At 35.4% G+C, this 24,410-nt stretch overlaps 1 protein-coding gene and 1 non-coding gene across 27 annotated transcripts in view; both read right to left on the reverse strand.

Moving 5' to 3' along the window:
• DCAF6 (DDB1 and CUL4 associated factor 6) overlaps positions 1-24,410 on the reverse strand; it is a 138,349-nt gene that overhangs the window by 59,514 nt on the left and 54,425 nt on the right. For all 26 annotated transcript variants that reach the window (XR_010157391.1, XR_010157383.1, XM_063811648.1 and 23 more), the window contains 5 exons: positions 23,581-23,716; positions 21,506-21,720; positions 12,381-12,474; positions 10,967-11,086; positions 10,163-10,423 (listed from right to left, as the gene is read on the reverse strand). Coding sequence is in view for 24 of the 26 variants with exons in the window: in XM_063811648.1 (XP_063667718.1) it covers positions 10,163-10,423; positions 10,967-11,086; positions 12,381-12,474; positions 21,506-21,720; positions 23,581-23,716 (826 nt within the window). In the remaining 2 variants the exon portion in view is untranslated. The remainder of the gene's footprint in view (positions 1-10,162; positions 10,424-10,966; positions 11,087-12,380; positions 12,475-21,505; positions 21,721-23,580; positions 23,717-24,410) is intronic.
• MIR1255B (microRNA mir-1255b) lies at positions 16,211-16,276 on the reverse strand. Its single transcript, NR_035610.1, has one exon. It is a non-coding gene; the product is annotated as a microRNA mir-1255b (primary transcript).

A 24,410-nucleotide genomic window follows, 5' to 3' on the forward strand; every position in this document is an offset into this window, starting at 1 on the left:
GGTTATTTTATATATGGCAACTCAGGAAAGCTTCTCTCATAAGGCACCACTTGAACAAACACCTCGAGGAAATAAGTGAGTAAACCACATGGATACCTGGAGGAAGAGTGTTCCAGGTGGAGAAAAGAGCAAGTGCAAATACTCAGGGGGAAAGCGTATAGGAATGTGCAATACATTTTAAAGGTAAAAGCAGTAGAATTTGCTGATAGTTTGGATGCAGAGTGATCCCAAAGTTTTTGGCCTAGGTAACGGGAAAAATAAGTAACCATTTATTACGGTAGGGAACAATGGAGGAACAAGTAGTGTTGGGGGAAAGAATGAATAGACATCCAAGTGGAGAAATTAGGTAGGGACTGAATACAAAAGTCTACAATTCAGAGATATAAATTTGGATGTCATTTTAAGCCCCCTAAAGAGTAAAGGATGACACAGAAGAGGTCTAAGAACTGAATCTTGAGGCAGTCAAATGTTTAAGAGGAAAAAGAACCTCTAGAAAGAGTAAGAAGGAAAAGCCAGAGAGAGAGAGCTGGAGAACTGAATGATCAGAGCTCTGTAAGCTAAGTCGTGAAATTGTATCAAAAAGGATGGAGTAAGCAGTTGTGTGAAATGCTGCTAGTATACTAAAAAAGATACTAAGGGCTAATCACTGGATTTTGTACAACGGAAGTCATTGATGACCTCGACAAGAGCTATTTTAGTTAAATAATAAGGACCAAAATCTGATAGCAGCAGGTTTAAGAGAAAGGGGAGGTGATGAAGTAGAGACACAAAGTATATATATTCTTTGTACAACTCTTGCTATTAGTGGAGAACAGATAAATTGGATAATCATTGTCAGGGTTATAAAGAATCAAGGGAAGGCAGGAAGGGCACCATGACTCACACCTGTAATCCCAGCACTTTGGGAGACCAAGGCGAGAGTATCACTTTGAGCTCGGGAGTTTGAAACCAGCCTGGGCAACACAGTGAGATCCTGTTTCCACAAAAAATCAAAATTAGCCAGGCATGGTGATGCACACTTGTGGCCCCTCGGGAGGCTGAGGTAGGAGGATCACTTGAGCCAGGGAGGTCAAGGCTGCAGTAAGCCACGACTGCACCATTGCACTCCAGCCCGGGCAACAGAGGAAGATCCACCAAAAAATAATAATAATAATAATCAAGAGAAGTTTGTGGTTTTAGTTTGGGAGCTAATATACACGTCTGTATTCTGATGGAGAATGTTTAACTGAAGGAGAGAGAAAGATGATGCTTAAAAAAAAGCAGAAAACCACAGGAATGATGTCCCTGAGTAAACTAAAGGAGGTAAGTTCCAGTGTATCAGAGGAGGAATTGGTTTTGAATAGGTGCATAAAAACCTCATTAATCATAATCAAAGGGAGGCAGAAAATATGCACAGAGATGTCAATAGTTAGATTTGGTGGTAGGAGCATAGAGAATTTCTGACACTAGCATGAAATTATACAAACTACCAAATAAACTTTCAGCCTCTCCAGATACTAAGAGTAAAAAATTTGGTTTACTGTTTCAGAAATCAATAACGCCAGGTACTAATTTCTTGTTACGATGGTTTCTATTTATAAAGCATTTTATTCAATTACCCAATTGGTAGTTAAGATTTAATAACTCATAACATCATACTCACTCACTGTTAGTTCTTCCTAGAAAATGATCCAGTACCAATAGGGTAGTATTCATTGACAAACAAATGGTGATGCTCAGTGGCACACTGCTTTCTTTTCAGGTAGGTACAGACACCTTATTTATAGTCAGCATAATAGTAATGCTTTTAGCAATATAAAATAAAGCATTATTATACAGCCATAAAGTTTGTCACTTCACACTTCAAAAGAAATCTATGAGAAAGGCCATATATGTCAAATTTTGCTAAAAAAGCAGAAAAATACCATCAATGTCATTGGAGTGTCAACCCTCTCTATTGAGTTACCAAATGTTTTATGAAGACATAAATCTCCATCCCAGAACCCACTTGGTGAAGTGGCAAACAGCAAGATCTCAGTACATGTAGTGATGCTCTAAAACTTGAAAAAAATCAAGATTTAGTTGTGATAATCTTATGAACCATTTATTCAATTATTTCCAGTGCTTTTTAAATAGGAATTTATCTGCTTTGAAAGCTGCTTGTATGGTGGCTTTTTTCTCCTTGGATTAAAAACAAAATCAGGCTCAGAAGAGAAGTCACCACATAGCTGTTAACTAGGAAAAGCAAGTATTGAATTAAAAAATTCAACCAGACATAACAGACTAAATAACAGTTCTGCTAGCAGCTTGAAATTTTAAAGCAGTTAACATACACACATATTACATCCTTTAAAAAGATATCACAAACATACATAATTTGTAAATGTAGATAAATGCCTGGAGAATTAGCTTTTGTCAACATGACCCAAACTGAAAATTGAATACAATAAATACCTTGGGTTGAATTTTAAAAACAACGATGATAAAAATTCAACAAGGTATTATAAACTGCCACAGGAAAATTGTACTTTGTCATCTCCTCAAACTACAAACCCTATTCTTGTTTTCTTCTGAAAGATTACAGGTTATTCTCCTAACGACTTAATTCCAGTGAGACAGAAGAACAACAAAAACAGCTACAGTTGACGCAACAAAGGTCCACTTGGTTCTAACCTCACATCCTGCCTCTACAATACATACAGTATTTTTGTCCTGGACTCTGGATCATTTTTATATCTAATTTGGTGGCACTTTATCTGCCTGCTACAAATCTGTCTTCTAGTCCCAACTTATTTCTTGTCCTGGTAATGATCCTTGTGCATTTTTTCTCCTGGGACTGGTCACTTCTTCACTGACCTCCATGTTTCTCTGTTCTCTTCTTTGGTTTCCCCAAAAATGGCCATTGACCTAATATTTCCACTTGTTTCTTTCTTTCTTTCTTTTTTCTGAGACAGAGGCTCACTCTGTCGCCCAAGCTGGAGTGCAGTGGAGTGATCTCGGCTCACTGCAACCTCTGCCTACTGGGTTCATGCAGTTCTCCTGCCTCAGCCTCCCAAATAGCTGGGATTACAGGCACATGCCACCACGCACAACAAATTTATTTTGGTAGAAATGGAGTTTCACCATGTTGTCCAGGCTGGTCTCAAACTCCTGACCTCAGGTAATCTACCCACCTCGGCCTCCCAAAGTGCTGGGATTACAGGCATGAGCTACCACACCTGGTCTCTCCACTTGTTTCTAACCTATAAATGGCCTGTATCTATCTGACTAGACTAGACTAGACCTTTATCCCATTTAAGGAAGCTATAATTTGGATTTGGGGCTTTGAAAGGTTTGCTTTGATATGGTGCACAACAGAGTTCTTCTCCAGCAATTTTTCTACAAAGCTCAATTTAGCTATAATAATTCTACATAGGCCAAAATAAATTTGTAATTCCTGTTTATGACTAAACGAGCAAGAATCCACACACAGACCACATCATATGCTATCTTTAAAAAATTCTGGGTCGGGCACAGTGGCTTACGCCTGTAATCCCAGCATTTTGGGAGGCCGAGGCAGGTGGATCACGAGATCAGGAGATCAAGACCATCCTGGCCAACACAGTGAAATCCCGTCTCCGCTAAAATACAAAAAAAATTAGCCGGACATGGTGGCATGCGCCTGTAGTCCCAGTTATTCAGGAGGCTGAGGCAGAGGAATCACTTGAACCCGGGGGCAGAGGTTGCAGTGAGCCGAGGTTGCGCCACTGCACTCCAGCCTGGTGACAGAGCAAGACTCCATCTCAAAAAAAAAAAAATCTGATGGTCTGAGTAGTCTATTTAATTAAAAACACAGGGCAGGGAAGCTTTAAGTGATTCACTTCTCAATATGAGCCCTAAAGGTGAATTTTATATATACTGATATCCCCATCCACTTCAAAGTTACCACCTTCTCTAAATCATATTCTTTAAATAGGTTAAAATGAAACCAAAGAAAAAAATTAAATAGCACACTTGGAAAAATGCCTCATTTAATACTCTTTCATTATGAAAAGATTCTTAACATGAGAATAATTTACAAATCATGAACTAAATGAAAACATTTCTAGGCTTAAGAAATAACTGAAAGAGATGTCTGATAGGCCTTACTGAGAAGAGAAGAAAATATTCATAGTTATTTTGAAACATTTTTTATAAATAAAATTACGAAGATTTCATTTTAACCTATACAGTTTTAGCTCATGGTCGTATCTTTCTCATTTTTAAATATATAATTTTATAATCACATTTTAAAAAGCAGTCTTTTGTTAAATGTTCAAGAAAAGAAGATATATAAAAATCAAAATGTCTTCAAATCCTGGGCGAGGTATATAGAACATGATTTCAAATGGTCTGACATATGAATTAAAATAAAATTCAAGAATACAAAGGGTAAAGCAAAAAAAAAATCTATCAACTGATTTTAAATTCCATTTCAGTCTACTTACCTTCCTAATTTAGCTACAAAACTCCAAAGCCAACACTGTGACCCCTCTAGATTTACCATTCTTCAGGGCATTCATTTTGCATATTCAACTCACTCACTGCTTCAATTAATTATTTTCATACCCATATTCACCCATATATACATGAGTGAAAAAGCACAAATAAATAAATATATATATATATAATGAGACAATTTTTTAAAGTATTTCTGTAAGTTACCTTAAAATGTCTTCAGAACAACCTAAGAAAAATTATCTACTCAGTCCTATGTGGTCTAGACAGTCAAAGGCAAACAATGGATCCAAAATGATAAATGGTTAGACAGCTAATCACAGCATCTCTCTTCTAGGTGTTACCAAATTTTGGAAACCTAATGGAAACAGCCAGAGTAAATGACTGGGGCTAAAAGTATAATCTAAAGACTAAAATAAAGCTAAATATACCCTATCTAGTCTATATCAGCTTAAAGATAACAAAATGTCTCATCATACTTTTAATCGTATCTTTACAGGGTGAATATTGTTGGGGGAAAAAGATGCTTACTCAGAGACAACAAGATAGACAATATCCTGTCTTCATGAGAGCTTATTATAGTAAAAGAAATGTTATAAACAATCAAAAGTGAAAAAAATTATAAATTTTTATAATTGCTTTTCACAAAATAAACAGGGTTATATAAAAGAGAATAAAATTTCAGCAAGAAGAAAAAGGAAAGAGGACTTTACCTAGGGTAGTTATGAAAGACTTGTCTTATATGGCATTTGAGCTGAGACTCAAGGAAAAGGAAGTTGGCCAAGTGATAAGCCAGGACAAGGGCTTCCCAAGCATACAGAGAATAACACTAAGAACAAAGAGTAAGAAGGAAAGAAGGAAAGAAAAGAAAAGACAGGAAAGAGAGAAAGATAGGAAAGGAGAAAAAGGAGAAAGAGGAGAAGGAAAGAAGGGATGGAGGAAAGAAGGAAAGAAGGGAGGGAAGAAGGGAAGGAAGGGAGGGAAGGAGGGAGGAAAGAAGGAAGAGAGAGAGACGGAAAGAAAGAAAGAGAGACAGAAAGAAAGAGAGAGAGAGAAAGAAAGAAAGAAAGAAAGAAAGAAAGAAAAGAAAAGAAAAGAAAAGAAAAGAAAAGAAAAGAAAAGAAAAGAAAAGAAAGAAGAGAAGAGAAGAGAAGAGAAAGAAAAGAAAATGGCAGGGCGCGGTGGCTCACGCCTGTAATCCCAGCACTTTGGGAGGCCGAGGAGGGCGGATCACAAGGTCAGGAGATTGAGACCATCCTGGCCAACACGGTGAAACCCTGTCTCTACTAAAAGTACAAAAAATTAGCCGGGCATGGTGGCAGGCGCCTGTAGTCCCAGCTACTTGGGAGGCTAAGGCAGGAGAATGGCGTGAACCCAGGAGGCAGAGCTTGCAGTGAGCCGAGATCACGCCACTGCACTCCAGCCTGGGCAACAGTGCAAGACTCTGTCTAAAAAGAAAAAAAAGAAAGAAAGGAAGGAAGGAGAAAAGAAAAGAAAGAAAAGAGAGAGAGAGAGAGAAAGCAAGTGGAAGGAGAAAAGAAAAGAAGGAAGAAAAGAAAGAAAAGAGAGAGAGAGAAAGAGAAAGAGAAAGCAAGCAAGTGGGAGAAAGGGGGGGAGGGGAGGGGGGCGGGGTGGGGCGGGGGAGGGCAGGGCAGGGCAGGGCAGGGCAGAATTTGGCACGGAAATTCTTTGATAACCGAAAGAAACCAGTAGTACATCTAGAGTGTAACAATCATCAAGTACTGAGAAAATTGAATGAGATGAGGCTAGAGAGACAGGGAAGGGCAGGCCATATAAGTTCTTATACGTCCACAGTGAGGAGTTTGATTTTTTTTTCTTTTGTAGTTGTATTTCTAAACGCAATTAGGAACTTCTGAAGGGATTTAAACAGCAAAGTTATATAATCTGATTTAACATGTTAAAATACTCATTCTGGCTCCTGCACGGAGAATACATTATAATGGAACAACAGTAGGTACAGGGAGATTAATTAGGAGACAAGAAATGATGGTGAGATGAAAAGACCCAGGTTATAGTTTAGATACAGGAGCAAAAGAACTTGCTGATGAGCTGGCATGGGACTTGAGGAAAAGGAAGCAATCAAGAATAACTCACAGGTTATTCAAATAAGCAAATGGACCAAGAAGGAGCCAATTACGGAACAGGAAGGGTAGGAGGCTGCATTAAGTTTTAGTTTGAACATGTAAATTTATGACGTACAACAATAGGCCGGGTGCAGTGGCTCATGCCTGTAATCCCAGCATTTTGGGAGGCTGAGGCGGATGGATTGCTTGAGGTTAGGAGTTCAAGACCAGCCTGACCAACATGGGGAACCCCATCTCTACTAAAAATACAAAAATTTGCTGAGTGTGGTGGCAGGAACCTGTAATCCCAGCTACTTGGGAGGCTGAGGCAGGAGAATTGCTTGAACCCAGGAGGGGGAGGCTGCAGTGACCTGAGATTGTGCACTGCACTCCAGCCTGGGTGACAGAGCGAGACTGTCTTTAAAAAAAAAAAAAAAAAAAAAAGATGTACAACAATAACAAAAACATACTGTCAAAATAGCAGTCAGACATCAGACATAAGGGTCTGGAATTCAGGGTAGAAGATCAGATTGCTGATATATATATTTGTGAGTCATCAATTTACGGGAGATATTAAAAGCTATGAGGAACTGACACAATCACCCAGAGAAAGAGTGTATGTAAAGAGAAGAGAAGAGAGCCAAAACTAAGGGGTTTGATTATAATATTCAGAAGGAGATAGAACAAGAAACACGAACAACAGTTACTGAAAACCCACCGGAATTAATAAGAGTTAATAGGCAAATATGATATCATAGATGCCAAGAAAGGAAAGTGTTTCAAGAAGGAGTGACAGCCTATGTTAAATGCAACCAGGTCGAAAAATCTAGTAAGGTACTAACAGAGAAATATCCTTTAAACTGGTGAATGTCACTAGTGACTTTGATTAAAAGTTTCAGAGGAAAACGGGGTTGAAAAGCAGATGGGGGTTGGTTAATAAATAAATGAAGGATGGCAAGAAAATGGAGAGAGCATCTATCAACAACTCTTCTGAGGATTCTCATTACGAAAGCAGCAGAGAAATAAGGCAACAGCTGAAGGGGAATGTGAGATAATTAAGAGAAAATTTTTAAAGAAAGGAGATAATAAGAGCATGTTAAGGCCAAAAGAAACAATTTGGCAAAAAAAGGCAATGATAATGCAAGAGAAGGGGCAAAATCTTTGAGAAGCTGGAAAGGGATAGCAACTACATTGACTAGCTTTTGATAGGAGCTTTCTGCTTCTATCACAATGTGAGTACAGATGTTGGAAAGCTGGGAAATTATTGACAGTAGGAAAATGAGTACTTTTCATTGTGAATGAAAGGTTAGAATCTGGAAGTGGGGCGGGGATGAAGGGGAGTGTTAAAGTTTGAGAGACATGAAGGTGTAAAATAGTCATTTTGTACAGCTGGAGAGCAACAGTGTGAGGCTGCTCTGATGCACAGTGTTGAGCACCCATTGAAATTTGTGGTCATAACTTTCTTCACTATCATTCAGTGATTCCACTGTAGACTAAGAGAAAGCAGACAATTAGGTTCAACCAGAGATGGAGCATAGCAAATTTTCATATTCCCATTGTCCCTTTCTTTGATATCAGTAAAAATGATGGAGGACATGTAAAGGGATAAACATTTACATAAAAAGGTATCCACAGCAAGGCAAGCATAGACAGAAGTATACTTTATCATTTTCTCTATCTCTATGCAGGGAAATAATAGAAATCATGGTCCTAAGCTGACATTTCCATCTACTACATTCACCCAATGGACAATTCCCAATATTCACAAACACATTTGGACTTAGGCTATGGCAAATGCAAAAGAGATTGGACAAAAAACAAAAACAGAAACAAATTAAGTCCTTACTCCTGAAACGTTGAACTCCAGAATAATGAAAAAGCTGTTATCAGAACTACAGTCATAACCTTCAGATGTTACATCTAACACCAAATCATTTTTCTCAATAGTGATACTGTCTTGATAACATGGAAATATTCTAATTATCTATAGCTTAGTCAACCAAAATTCTCTCAATAATCTCCCAGTTAAAAATATTTCCTTACTTCCTATAAATAATTTATGAGTAAAAGTACTGCGTAATGTTTCAACAATCATCACATGACCACCAAAAATATTTTTCTTCTTCAATAATTCAAATGATTGTCACATTTAATACTTACATTAAATATTGAAAGGAATTTAGCAATTTGAAATGCAGTAATTAAAATGCATTAAATAGCTTTAAAAAATAAAGTTCCAAATACTTTACTCATAAATATATTTAAGAAACAACTAGAATTAGTTAAGATTCAGTGGAAGCTGAATGTAAGCTAGAGTCTTCTTGCTAAGTTTTCCTAAAAACTTATAATTGATCAATATGTTCAAGAATATCACTTTAAAAATTCTTGCTTTTCCCAATTTTACCTGCTTTGAAAAACAAACTTTTAACTACTTCTGCTTTTAATTCCCAAATCTTCCAAAATATTTTATTTTTCCATAAATTAAAATGCTATGTCAACCGAGTGTGAAAACCTTGATTCTGTAGCTCAGCTTTAGCTTATTATTATGGATAAAATGTATACAGTGTTAACAGTTATGTAACTGACTCTGGCTTTTATTCCCATAGAAACTGAAAATGAATTACTAAAAGTGGTATATACTGATAAAAGAGTGCTTAAATTAAAACATCCCATATTTGGTAATCTGGCATCAGTTTCCAGAGATGTAAGAATAAAGTGACAGCTTGGCAGCTAAGCTGTTAGAAATTTTTTTATAGGTTTCAGCTTAGGCTTGCCAGCTATATTTCTAGTTGCTAATAATTCTGGCTCTATATTGAGTAAAATTCTTCCTTAGAAGAACCAAAGAAAACTATGAGTAAATATCTTATTGGTTTTTATAATTACATGTATATAGTTTAAAGTGCCAAGTAAACTGTAGATACATCTGTTGAAAATTACTAGTATTATAAATACTACCACATTCCATAGTTAGGGGAAAAAAGTTGACCATAAAGACTTATAATACTGAGAAAAAAATAGCATTTTAACAGAATGTAGAGGTTATTTTCACTAGCATCAAGTATCAAGAAGATAAGCATTTGGTAAAATAATTCTTTTTCATGTAAATACTAGAGAAACAAATTTTTTGGTAAATTATATGTTGTTGACAAAAGACCATATCAAATCCACCATAGAGAGTATATTAAAAGTACCACATTATTTGAGGGAAAATAATCAAGAATATAAGCAAAGTGAAACTAATACTGATATTTTCATAATCACTTTAATATAGACATAAAACCAAATAAATCTAGAAAGATATTTTGGTCTCTAATAATCTATAAAATAATATTTAAGTCAGGCACATTAAACTATGTCAAAACACTATCTTTTGGTACTTGTACTTTTAAAACAATTGTTTTATATAAATTGAAGATTCCTGCTATTTGTTAAAATTCATGCAAGTAAGACATAATTAATTTTTGTGTTTAAGTTACATAACCATATATTACATGTCATTTTGATCATTTATTCCAACAAGAAGTTGATGTGATTTAGTATCTTTCAAAATAGCCAGTAAAGAAATTTTCACTATCAAAAATCATTAGATGAACCACAGCATACTTAGAGAGGAATATCCTCACCAGACTGATGATGTGTGTGGTGTCCAGATGCCTCAACAGACTGCCTTTGTTCACTGTCTGGAGAAGATAGCAAAGGAGTAGAATGAGGGCTTTCTGTGGGAGATGATGTCGAATGAGCCTGAGCTGACATTGTAGAGGATGTAGAAGGCTGAAGAAATTGTTCAGCTGGAGTATCTACTTCCATTGCAGTTTCACTCACTTCCAAATCAGGACTTGATGGGACCGTAGGAAGAGTTGAAATATCTGATTGACTTGTTCCACCTTCAAAACACACATTAAGGCAAATTCAAATTTTAAATATTTTCTAAAACCAACAACTCTAAACAGATATGCTCAGAAAACACATTTATATTTACACACACAAATATATAATTTCAGTGATAATAACTACTGGTGATTTGGCCCATTTGACAAAATAGGCCAGTCAAGAGGGATAAAAATTTATCTACAACATATTCTTGTTAAAGCAATCAATCTTTCCAATTACATAAAACTTGTTTATACACAGAATTTTATATATTTCCATTCTCAGAGCACGTTAAAAAAAGGCTTAAAATAGGAAACCTCAGATTCTTCTACTTTACTTTGAGAAAAGCAAAAGATACGCACTAGGTCCAATGGCACCAGAAGGGACAAATTATATCCAATATCTTTTATTCTCTACTACTTCACACCACACAATAAGAACCTTGTGATTATTACAGATGTAAAACATGGTATAATTTACATGATATAAATAAAAACTGGCTTCAATAAGTAGTTTTTGCCAGCTTTCTGATGACTTTAATTAATATTAAAAATTACCTCTGGGTCGAGATCTTCCTCGTCCTCTATTGCTTTGTGCAACCTCACTTGCTTCTTCAAACCATCTTGATAACATATCAGACATTCTCTGCATCAATGACACATTGGGACTCTGCTCTCCTATTACAATATAGGTCTTATCAGTGAGTTTAGTAATAAGTCAGAATCTTTCATTAATACAAAAACCTAGATTTGAAGGGCTTTAAAATGAAAGCATATTTTTAAAAATCAAATTTCCTAAATAAATTGTATGAATGTATATAAATCTATTAGAGCTCTCATCACATTTTATAGTAATTGTTTATATCAGTGACTTTCCATGTGTGTGGTAAGGTTTCTTGAGAACAGGGCTCACCTCTCCTTCATCTTTGCCTATTCTTAGGTACCTCTAAACCTCCCACCTCCTACCTCAACCTAAATTTTTAGTTCTAAGAGTACCCAGCCAAGAAAGGCTCGTGAATTCTAAGTTTAATAGATTAAAAGAAAGGTTTTCCCTCTCCCTAAAGCATTATAATCAAGTACAGACACAAAATAGCCTTATGCTTTTGCATGAAGTTTCCTTAAAGTCAATTTATTTTCAACATCATTTACTGTAAGCAAATTTCAGATATTTGAAATTAACTGGAACCAGAAAGTATTTTGTCTACTCCCTCACTCCTTTTCCTCCTGCAAGTAAACAAGTTTTTCCAAGGGCATTTTCAAATTAGAAGTGTAATGTCAAATTCAAAATGTGACAACTCTATTCTATAGTCTTATAATTTAAAATGAAAATCGGTTCTTCTTACATTTTCTGTGAAATCAGAGTTTCTTTTACACTTTATCGCCTTTATATAATGTAGCTCATATATTGGGGAATATGCTTTTGATCACAAGAGATGTTTCAGAAGTCATTATAGTAAGATTTTGGTTACAGACCAATTTAATAAAACATAATTATATAGAATTATAATTCATAGATTAATTCTATTTTCAAGTGTGCTATCTTAAAGCTCCCAGGGTTGATTCTTATGCTTATCAAAGGCACTTGATAGAAAACATTTTATGTGCTAATATAAAACCCTTGGGCTGAGTTTTCATTTCTCTTAATATCTAATAGAAAGGCAAAAACTGCAAAGTCTGACAATACCCAACGTACTATGGGGTAATGGGCATTCTTATACTTTCAGTGGGAATGTAAATTAGCACATCTTTTTTGGAGAGTAATTTGATAACAACTACCAAAATTAAAAGGTACTTATCCAGTGACTCAGCCATTCCACTTCTAAGAATTTATCCTAAGATATATTTGCATAAGTATACCTATATGTATAAGAATGTTCATTACAGAATAATTTATAATAGTGAAGAAACTGGAAGTTAAAATATTAATTTTAAAATACCATATACAAAGAAAAGCTGACCAAAGAATAGTTACCATCTCGTTCTCGTTCACTCTCCGGCCTTGCTCTGGGTCCAGTATCTGACCAATCACCACGAAGTCTCAAACGCTTAACTGGTGGTTGTCGCAACTAAAAAATAAGAACGGGTAAATTCTATGTAAGTCTAAAACTCATCTACTCTCAACTCTTAAAGCATACTTTATGTCTATTTATTTCCATCTCCCTACTTCTTGAGTATGCAAATTAGATCTACATGAAAATATGAAAGACACTGGTATAAGCGTCAGTCTTTTAAAGCATTCATTCTGAGGATAAATATCCACTGATGTTGACAGCCTATATCTAATATCTTCAACCTAAAGAGTCTGAATGCAACTTTGAAATCATGTATATGTGATTTCTAATCCCACCTGTATCACCTTCCAGCTGACAAAAGATATTTTTAACCATCTTGAGCCTTAGTTTTCTATTGTGATGATAAATATAGTCTAGTTAAATTACCCACATACCTAATTAACAATGGGAACCATCATTATTTTTACTTATTATTGACAATTTACTCTTCGGTTCCCAAACAGAATCTATTGCGACCCTTTATGACTTGCCTCAAGCTATCTATTCCATCCTGCTGCCCTCATTCTTGCCCTCTAACAATTTTTCCTCCTACTTCAGAGAAAATAAAAATAACATCATTTTCTTCAGCTGAATTCTATGAATTAAATCTACATCTACAACTTTCTAACTCCTTCCAGCCTTTCTTGAAGGGTGTATCATTTATTCTATTTAAGCCTAATTTCTCCATCTGTGCTTTTTATTTCATTCCTTCAACTCCTTGAGTATCTTGCTTGACCAATTCTCTCTTCTCTATACCTACATCCATTTTCTCTCTCTTGGCTCTTTGCCACGGCATGCTAAAGGTTCTTATCATTTTTAAGAAAAAAAACAATATTTCAACTTCATAAAATCTCAGTTTTACAGCTAGAGTCCTTTCTCTTGCTATCACTTTACTCAAGCTTCTTGAGAAAATTCTATATTCAATCTACCACTCCTCCTTCAATCCACTGTAGTCAATCTTTCCATTGATTTCCTATCTTTCCACTAACTTCATTCTCACCAGTCACCAGTGAATGATCAATTGCCAAGTTCACTGATCAATTATAAAGTGTTCAATAATATGATTAATAATCAACTGCCAACTCAAACAGCATCTTTCAGAGCTTATTTGACATGTTTATGGCACCTATCACTCTTGACCGCTCCCTTTAATGTTTACATTTTTAACTTTTTTTTTTCCAGGCAGGGTCTCACACTCTTGTCCAGACTGGATTGCAGTGGTCCCATCCTAGCTCACTGTAAGCGCCAACTCCAGAGCTAATAAGATCTCCAGCCACAGCTTCCTGAGTAGTTGGTGCATGTGCCACCACAACCAGCTAAGTTTTAAAAAATTTTTTTAGAGATGGAGTCTAGCTATGTTGCCCAGGTTGGTCTTGAACTCCTGGCCTCAAGCAATCCTCCCACTTCGGCCTCCCAAAGTGTTGGGATTACAGGCATGAGCCACCACATCTGATCCATTTTAAACATTTTTGTATTGAAATATAATTCACATACCATAATATTCATAATTTTAAATTATACAATTCAGCGGTGTATATTCATAAAGAGGTACAACCATCATCATTATATAATTCCAGACCGTTTTCATCATCCCAGAAACAAACCATGATCAGCCACTCCCCACTCATCCCTCTGCTCAGCTCCTGGCAACCACTAATCTACTTCCTGTCTCTGTGGATATGCCTTTTCTAAACATTTCATATAAATAATCATACAATACATGGCCTTTCTTGTTTGGTTTCTTTCACTTAGTATTATGTTTTCAAGGTTTATTCATACTGTAGCAGGTATCAGTACTTCATTTTTCATAATACCCCATTTTAGCAAGATACCCTATTCTGTTCATCCATTCGTCAATTGGTTGACAAATAAACTTATTCCACTTATTGGCTATTATGAATAATGCTGAATTGAGCATATGTACAAGTTTCTGTAGGAACATGTTTCAATTCTCTTGGGTATACAGGAGAACTACCCAAAAGAATTGAAACATAGTACCTCATTTTATTGCACTTTGCTTCACTGAATTTCACAGATACTGTGGTTTTTTACAAATTTAGTGGCAACCCTGCATTGAATAAGACTATTGGTGCTATTTTTTCCAACTGCATGTGCTCATTTTATGTTTGTGTCACATTTCAGTAATTCTCATATTTCAAACTTTTTCATTATTATCCTACCTATTATGGTGATCTGTGAACAGAGACCTTTGATCTTACTATTGTAATTGCTTTGGGGAGCCACAAACCGCATCCATATAAGACTCTGAATTTAATTGACAAATGTTATGTGTATTCTGACTGCTTCACTGACCAGCTGTTTCCCCATCTCTCTCCCTCTCGAGCCTTCCAATTTCTTGAGACACAACAATAATATTGAAATTAGGCCAGTTAATAACCCTACAATGGTCTCTAAGTGTTCAAGCGAAGGGAAGAGTCATATGCCTTTCACTTTAAATCAAAAGCTAGAAACGATTAAGCTAAGTGAGGAAAGCATGTTGAAAGCCAAGACAGGCCAAAAGCTAGGCCTCTTGCACCAAACAGTTAGCAAATTTGTAAATGCAAAGGAAAAGTTCTGGAAGGAACTTTTAGAAAAGTGCTACTCAGTGGACATATGAATGATAAGAAAACGAAACAGCCTTATTGCTGATATGGAAACAGTCTGAGTGGTCTAGAAGGAAGATCAAACCAGTCATCACATTCCCTTAAGCTAAAGCCTAACCCAGAGCAAGGCCCTAAATCTCTTTAAAGCTATGAAAACTGATAGAGGTAAGGGAGCTGTAGAATAAAAGTCTGAAGCTAACAGAGGTTGGTTCATGCAGTTTAAGGAAAGAAGCTGTCTTTCTGTAACATAAAAGTACAAGGTAAAGCAGCAAGTCCTGATGTGGAAGCTGCAGCAAGTTATCCAGAAGATCTAGCTAAGATAATTGATCAAAGTGGCTACACTAAACGACAGATTTCCAATGCAAATGAAACAGCCTTCTATCAGAAGCAGATGCCGTTTAGGGACTTTCACAGCTAGAGAGGAGAAGCTGATGCCTGGCTTCAAAGCTTCGAAGGACATGCTGGTTCTCTTGTTAGGGGCTTATGCAGTGGTGACATTAAGCAGAAGCCAATGCTCATTTACCATTCTGAAAATCCTAAGGCCCTTAAGAATTATGTTTAATTGAATCTGCTCTATAAATGGAATAACAAAGAGCCTGGGTGAGGGCACATCTCTTTACAGCATGTTTTACTGACTATTTGAAGCCCACTATTGAGACCTACTGCTCAGAAAAAAAGATTCCTTTCAAAATACTACTGGGCATTGACAATGCACCTGGTCATCCAAGGGCTCTGATGGAGATGTACCTGGAGATTAACATTTTCATTGTATCCCATGGATCAAAGAGTAATTTCAACCTTCAGGTCTTATTTAAGAAACACATTTTGTAAGGCTATAGCTGCCACAGATAGTGATTCCTCTCATGGATCTGTGAAAAGTCAACTGAAAACCTAGAAAGGATTGACCATTCTAGATGCCTTGTTAAGAACTTTTGTGATTCGTGGGAGGTCAAAATAACAATATTAACAGGAGTTTGGAAGAAGTTAATTCCAACCCTAATGGATCACTTTGAGGGGTAGAAGACTTCTGTAAAGGAAATCACTGCAGATGAGGTGAAAACAACAAAAGAACTAGAATTAGAAGTACAGACTGAAGGTGTGACTGAATTGTTGCAATCTCATGACAAAACTAACAGATAAGGAGTTGCTCCTTATGGATGAGCAAAGAAAGTGGTTTCTTGAGGCGCAAACCACTTTCTTTGCTCATCCGTAAGAAGCAACTCCTAGTGAAGATGCTGTGAACACTGCTGAAATGACAACAAAGGATCTATTATAGAGTACTACATAAACTTAGTTGATAAAGCAGCAGCAGGGTTTGAAAGGACTGACTCCAATTTGGAGAAAAGTTCTATTGTGGGTAAGAAGCTATCAAACACCGTTACAAGCTACAAATACATCTTTTATGAAAGGAAGAGTCTATTGATGCAGAAACTTCACTGATGTCTTATTTCAAGAAACTGTCACAGCCCCAACCTTCAGCAACCACCACTCTGATCAATCAGCAGTGATCAACATTAAGGTAAGCCCCTCCACCAGCAAAAAGAATACAACTTACTGAGGTTCAGATGATTGTTAGCACTTTTTAGCAATGAAGTATTTTAAAATTAAGGTATATACATTGATTTTTAAGATATAATGCTATTGCACACTTAACAGACTATGGTACAGTATAAACATAACTTTTACATGCACTGGGAAACCAAAAGATCTGTGTGACTTGCTTTAATGCAATATTTACTGTATTGCAATGGTCTAGAACCAAACCTGCAGTATCTCCAAGAGAAGCCTGTATATCTGGGAGGGGAAGTATGGCTCATATAATAACTCTAATTTTTTGAGGGTTCCAATTTCTCTACATGTTTGTCAAAACTTGTTATTGTCTTTTTTATTTTAGTCGTCCTAGTGGGTATGAAGTGATATCTCACTGTGGTTGTGATTTGCATTTCCCTGAGGACTAATAACGTTGAGTATCTCCTTATGTACTTATTGCCATTTCTATTATATGTCTTCTCTGGGGAAAAAAAAGTATTATATATTCAAATCCTTTACCTATTTTTAAGTTTGGATATTTGTCTTTTTATTGTTGCACTGTAAGTGTTCCTTATACATTCTGGATACTAAACTGTAACCAGACACATGATCTGCAAAACATTTTCTCCCATCGTGTGGGTCACTCTTTTTATTTTTATTTATTTTTTAAAAACAGCATTCATTGATTTTTTTTTCCTGAAAATTAAACAGGTTTTGATAAAAACTTGGTGACACTTAACTGTGAATTTTCTGATTTCTTCTGGAAACCATACCTAGTAACATGAATAGAAAAAAATCTTTGCATCCTCAGCAAAGGGGACAGAAAAAAAAATCCCCATAAATTCCATATTATGTGTAAGTATGGCTAAAGGCAACTGAGAATAGTAAAATCTACACAGGAAGACATAAGTGTGTGACAGGGAATAACCGGAACAAAGTAAGCTTAATGTGGCAGCTGTGCAAATTCTCAAACAACTAATCACTCCCAAAAGGAGAGGGCTTCATCCTTCATATGAACTATTCTTAAAACAATATAATAGAATCTTGCTTCGTGGTTTCAGCAGAGAGGAATTTTTATATTACATAGCCAAAGAACTGGTTTTACAACCTCAGCAATTATTTATAGAATAAAATCTTCAAATTAAAAACAATCTCAAATTTGACTTTCTGAGTATGTGAAATAACCTAGGCAAGAATACTGAAAATGGCGTTTCATTCACCAAATATTTTTTTGAGCACCTTTTATATGTCAGGTACTATTACAGGTATTGGAAAACAACAATGGACAAAACACACAAAAAATCCCCAATGTCACAGAATTTACAGCCCGATGGAACAAACAACACATGAAATAAAAAAGCAAAATATACATAGAAAGTTACTGTTATGGAGAGAAATAAAGTAGAAAAGGGGATAGGTAGTATCAGTTAAAGGCCGTGATTTTAAATAGGATGGTGAAGTAGGGCTTCACCAAGAAGGTTACATAAGCAAAGACCTGAAATACACAGGGAAGAAAAAATCCAGGTATCCAGGGAAGAGCATTTCAGGCAGAGTAAATGCAAAATCCTAAAATAGAGTCATGCTTGGCCTGAGTTACTAAGCAAGTAGATGTGGTTAGAGCACAGTAAAGAAGAAAACAGTAGAAGTAATAATTAGGACCAGATAATATAAGATCTTGAAGCCACCATAAGGACTTCAGTTTCGCTTTAGGTCAGACAGGGAGCCACTTAAAATGTTGATGAGAAGAGCGGCATGATTTAACTTATGTTTCTAAGGATCACTTTGAATGCTGTATAGCTATAGGGCTGTAGGAAGTGAAAGCAGGAAGACTGGTTAGAAAGCTAGCAAAATCAACTACAAAGGGGGATAGGTCATGCCAGAGATGCTGATAGCTCGGATCAGGGTGGTAATGTAGCAAGGGTGGTGGTAAGCAGTAGTCAGATCTGGAGTATATTTTTAGGCACAAGCTATGGGGACCAGAAGAAAATGAAAGAATGAAGTCAACAAAGAAGCCCAACAATGGGGTAGGGCAGGTGGTAAACTGTCAAAAAGAAGAAAAGAGAGATGATAAAAAGAAAAAAGGATAGAAAAATAAGGGAAAACAGAAAGTACAAAAAAAATTAAGACAAAAGAATGAACCAAAGAAAGAAGGGGGAAAAAATGAAAGAAATTATTAGAGGCAGTAAGGAAATAGAAAGGCCTCCACAAATTGAGAAAATACAAAAATATCATGGAAACATTAAGACAAAATCATACAACAAACTTTTACTCATGCTTTAAAACCTTCCTCAGGCTTTACTAATGTTCCCAATCAAGATTAATTATTCCCTACTTTGTTCTACTTATACAGAACATAGTCCTTATACATAATTCTATATTAAGTTTTACATATTTATTTACTTGTATCTCTACTTCCACTAAGCTGTGAATTCCTTAAGTAAGAGATCATGTCTTTGTCTGGTCATCCTTCATTTTCCAAAGTTAAGTAGACGACTTGGTGTATAGTAGGCACCCAATAAATATTTGGTGAGTTAAGCTTGTCTGAATACTATCATCAAAGTTTCAGTATAAAACACCAAAACGTGTCAGAATTACAAATAAGACAGATTATTAATTTATTCTATGTATACCTCTGAATTGTTTGGTTTGTTATAATAAGCTTTTTTTTTTTTTTTTTCTGAGACTGAGTTTTGCTCTTGTCACCCAGGCTGGAGTGCAATGGCGTGATCTCGGCTCATGCAACCTCCTTCTCCTGGGTTCAAGCAATTCTCCTGCCTCAACCTCCCAAGTAGCTGGGATTACAGGCACCCGCCACCAAGCCCAGCTAATTTTTGTATTTTTAGTAGAGAAAGGGTTTCACCATGTTGGCCAGGTTGGTCTCGAACTCCTGACCTCAGGTGATCCACTCGCCTCGGCCTCCCAAAGTGCTGGGATTACAGGCGTAAGCCACTACGCCCGGCCAATAAGCATAATTTGAATCCACTTTCAGCATTATTTTTCTTAATTTAGTTAATGCAACAAACAAGACCAAGGAAAAGTCTCCCAGAAAAAAAAATGTTCATGACTCAGCCTCATTCACTCTGATTATATAAATATCTTTTGGCTAAGTATTCCATGGTATCAAAACTAGTTGGCCCACTTAAAATGTCTATGGACTTCCAACTCTTTCATTATGTAACAATCACAGTTTGACTATAACTTTACTTACCCATGTATTTCAAGGGGAAATTTGCATAGCAGTAACAAAATGACAGAGCAGATTTCATGTTTTTAACCAGAATAAACTCAAAAATCATTTTATTAGCCATCATATCCTTCTTCATCAATTTCCTAATTCAAATAAATACACTGCAGGGATAAAAATCTCAAAGTATATTTATAAAGTAATCCTGATTTCTTTTCTAATTTTACAGCCCTCTACACCTGAAATTATGAGGAATGAATATAGTTTTGTATCTCGTAGGAATTCCAAAATCACTGTTATTAGTAACCTTTAAAATGTATTAATAGGCATTGAGCCAATACCAAAAGGTCACTGAAAATAAAAATCAATGGTTAATTTCAAAAGACTTTTACAAGCCAAAGTTCAGAGTGAATAACACAGGACATTATAAAATAAAAAAGCCAAAGTGAAAAACATGTTGAGGAAAGAAGTTTAAACAGGTTAAAGCAAACATTTTTCTACAGCTGTGTACTGTCAAAGATACCTTATTTCTACTTTTCCCCTTTTATAAATAATAAATTCATTATCTTCTAGTAGTCTTGTGAAAGTAATTCATTCACCTACTTTTCAATATATACAACTACTTTAACTTATCTTTTTCCCACTTATATTTATTTTGTAAAATATACCTAACGTTAATGTTATAAATCACTAGTATGTAACTGTGAAAGAGGCACAATTGGGAGAGAAAGGGATTGCTGTCCATATATGAAGAGTAAATGGTAATAGGTAAAACTTCTATTGATCCATGGACATACACATTTAGTCTCTTGGAAATTTATCATCATATTTTCTATTATTTTAATCGCCTTTTCTGCAAGTGTTAGCACTGTTGATCTTTCTTGCTGCTGCTGTACATCTACAAAGTTAAGATAAACATTTTGCTATCAAGTATATTCTCCTTAAAAATAATTTAAAATATTTTTTTCTAAAGCCTTATCCCTAATAATTCACTGTTAGGGATAAGGCTTTAGAAATAGTATTTAGAATACCAATAATAAATTAGTGATTTATTATTACTAATACATTATTAAGAATAGACGCTAGTAATTATTTGTTACTATTAATTATAACACAAATTACAAAAATACTATTTTTGTCATTACTAATTATAATTAGAAATTATTAGTAATTACTAACTATAATTAGTAATTAGTAACTATTAGTAATTAGTAACTAATTGCTAATTATAATTAGTAATAACTGATAGTAATTTATTAGCTTCTATTCTTTCAAGTATGTCTCATGTTTTTTGTTTTCTGAACTGTAAGTGCCTTGAAAATTAATATTTTTTTTTGGCCTTTAGGCCCCAAGAGTCACTGAATTGTTTTCTGAATTGAATAAAGGACATGGGGTTTTTGTTGTTGTTGTTGTTGTTTCTGAGACGGAGTTTCGCTTTTGTTGCCCAGGCTGGAGTGCGAGGGCGTGATCTCGGCTCACCACAACCTCCGCCTCCCGGGTTCAAGCGATTCTGCTGCCTCAGTCTCCTGAGTAGCTGGGATTACAGGCATGTGCCACCACGCTCAGCTAATTTTGTGTTTTCAGTAAAGACGGGGTTTCTCCATGTTGGTCAGGCTGGTTGCAAACTCCCAACCGCAGGTGATCCACCCACCTCGGCCTCCCAAAGCGCTGGGATTACAGGCATAAGCCACCGCGCCCGGCCAAAGGACATGGTTTTGAGTAAACCTACCTCTTCTCTTCTCTCTTCCGCAGAAGGAGTTTTAAGTTCTCGTGCTGTATCATCTTTCGGGTCAAAAAGATATATGTAATCTGAAGAGTAACTAACGAGAATCTCTTGACCATCTTCACTGTAACACAGAGATGTCACTCTGCAGGACTTATTATTAAGATGGGAAGGAATAAAACGGGCAACCATTCCAGTAGTCCCTCGACCTGCATAATTTCCTAAAAAAGAAACAAGAAGTTATTTAAAATTAATAATGTTTAAAGAAAAACATTTTTTAAAACGCTTAATCTGAATTATTACATATGTGACTTAATGTAGCAATATAAATAAAAGCCATCACGTTTATTTCCAGTAGAGGTTCTTCCTCTGCAGTCAGATTTTGTAACAAAACAAAAAAGAATATGGTATAAAGGTAACACCTCTACCAAAAAAATTCATGATTGTCTAGAATTCCAGATTACGTATGCTTTGTTGAAATGAGTTAATCAAGGAAAATGATTTATAAATACAATCACACGAAGTCATCTTCCAAAAGTTCCCCCCAAATTAAGATAACAAATTTTTACAAAAAGCTAATACTTATTAGCATACTACATACATTAGTATGCAATGTATGCAATATCCTTAAGATTATACAACTTTTACTTTTTAAAAAAATTTCTGATTGCCATGAAATTTGCCTGTTATATAGTACAGAGTTAAGAATACTATTCCAATTTTAATTAACTCTGGTAGTCTTCAATGCAATATGACAGATAGGTGTACAACTGGCACTTTGTGCCCTGGGGGCCCAGGAATGCTAAATTCTAAGACTCCCACAAAGCTGTATAACCTTGCACAATGAAGTCTTATCATGCTCAAAATGTCAATTGTGTCCACCTGTTGAGAAACAATAATTAAGCCTATTATTTCATATTATATTACTGTTTCCCCTAAATGTACATATCCAAATAGACTGGACTCCTCAATTATTATTAGATATGTGACTTAATGTAGCAATATAAATAAAAGCTATCACAGTTCCGAAAAGAAAGATCTCATCTGGTATTCCCATCTCAATAATCTATGTCCATCTTTACTGACATTGTTGGTTTCTGCCCAAGTCCACCTTTATTTTTAACAATATAAAATATGTGAATATATGAATGTGCATTCGGTGTTTGTGTGTGTGTGTGTGTGTGTGTAATCCTGGCCTTCCTTTACTGAAAAAATGTGAATGGAAGTTGACTTCTAATTGTTTATTTTGGAAGTACTTTGATCCTATAGTGAGTGAAGGGAAAGAGCATTAGTTTATATTAGATTCAAATTCAGTATTCAGCATTATTAACAGCACTTTAAGGTAAGCAGGAATAAATATATGCTACACATTAATACATACCCAAGTCACTGTTTTAAATTTTCTTACTACCACATTTACCATTGTTTTCTTGATTGAAAAATAGCAGAGTCTCCCCAAAATTCATGTCTACACAGAACCTCAGAATGTGACCTTTACAGATGTAGTTAGTTACAGTGAGGTCATACTGGATTAGGGCCCACCTCACCCTAACTGGATTAGGGGTGGGCCCAAATCCAGTATGACTAGTGCCCTAAGAGGAAAATGTAAACGCAGACACACACGGGGAAAATTGCATGTAAAGAGAGTGGCAGAGATTAGAGTGATTCATCTATACCAAGGGGATGCCAAGGTGGCAGCAACCACCACAAGCTAGGGGAGAAGGCATCGAACAGAGCTTCCAGTAGAAACCAATCATAAGACATCCTGATTTCAGACACTGAGCCTCCAGAAATTTAAGAGAATAAATTTCTGTTGCTTTAAGATACCCAGTTTGTGGTCATTTGTTATGGCAGTCCTGCCAAACTAATACATCAAATGTTACAACTTTTTAAACTGCAAAAGTATCATCCCAAAGGGTCATAAACACTTGGTGAAATGTTATTTTTTATAATAATCCATATTAAACAAATACTATTTTCTGAAATTTTATAACAAACAAGAAATTTTAAAACTGAAAATGTCATAGAGATTTACTCTTTGAACTGACAGTCCTACATTTTCTCTAATATTATCTTCTTACCTGTAGCTCTTGTGCCCAGCATTCGCCGATCATATATTCGTACTGAGCTGTCAGAACAACCAACAGCAAGGTAATACGGTATTGGTGGGCAAATAGCAACAGACGTGGCAGCACGTCGACAGTTAATTAAAATATCCTACAAAACATAACATAATACCAATTACATATAGTTATACAGCAGAGGTGAAATTATATTTAAAATATTTTCTCATTAGTAATTAGAATAACCATTCTCAGAACTCCTAATTCAGTCAAGAATGACAATGAGTGGAAAAACAATACGGCTTTCTTTTAACTTTTTTTTCAGATTTCTACTAGAAATATTTCTAATACATTCAGCCTATGTGAAATCAAAATAAATATACTCAATCAATATTTCTAAGGAAGATACTCTTTTCTTTATAGTTGGCCATACAACTCCAAAATTGATTGATTTCTACCACAATATTGTAGACTTTCCTTATAAACCAATTAAAGTAAGAAAAAATATGAAAATACTAAACTTAATTAAAATACGGATTTTTAAAATGATCAGTATTTGAGCAATTAAATACATTCTAAAAAGGAAAAAATAAAAATTACTTTCAAATATAAGACTGAAAATACTGAGTAATTATACCAGAACAGCACCAGCTACAAAAAGATGGTAATAATTGAAGAAACTCATATTTATGTGACAATTAAAACTCTTTCTAAACTAGCTACATTTCATACAATGTTATAATACAATTTGAATTATTTCTCAAAAATGCCTATTAAATATTCCCATACTCATGAATAATGAACATCTTTAGAAATGTAAAAAATTCAAAATTACCTATATAATGTAT

This window comes from Pan troglodytes, chromosome 1, assembly GCF_028858775.2.
Source record: "Pan troglodytes isolate AG18354 chromosome 1, NHGRI_mPanTro3-v2.0_pri, whole genome shotgun sequence".
NCBI lineage: Eukaryota > Metazoa > Chordata > Mammalia > Primates > Hominidae > Pan > Pan troglodytes.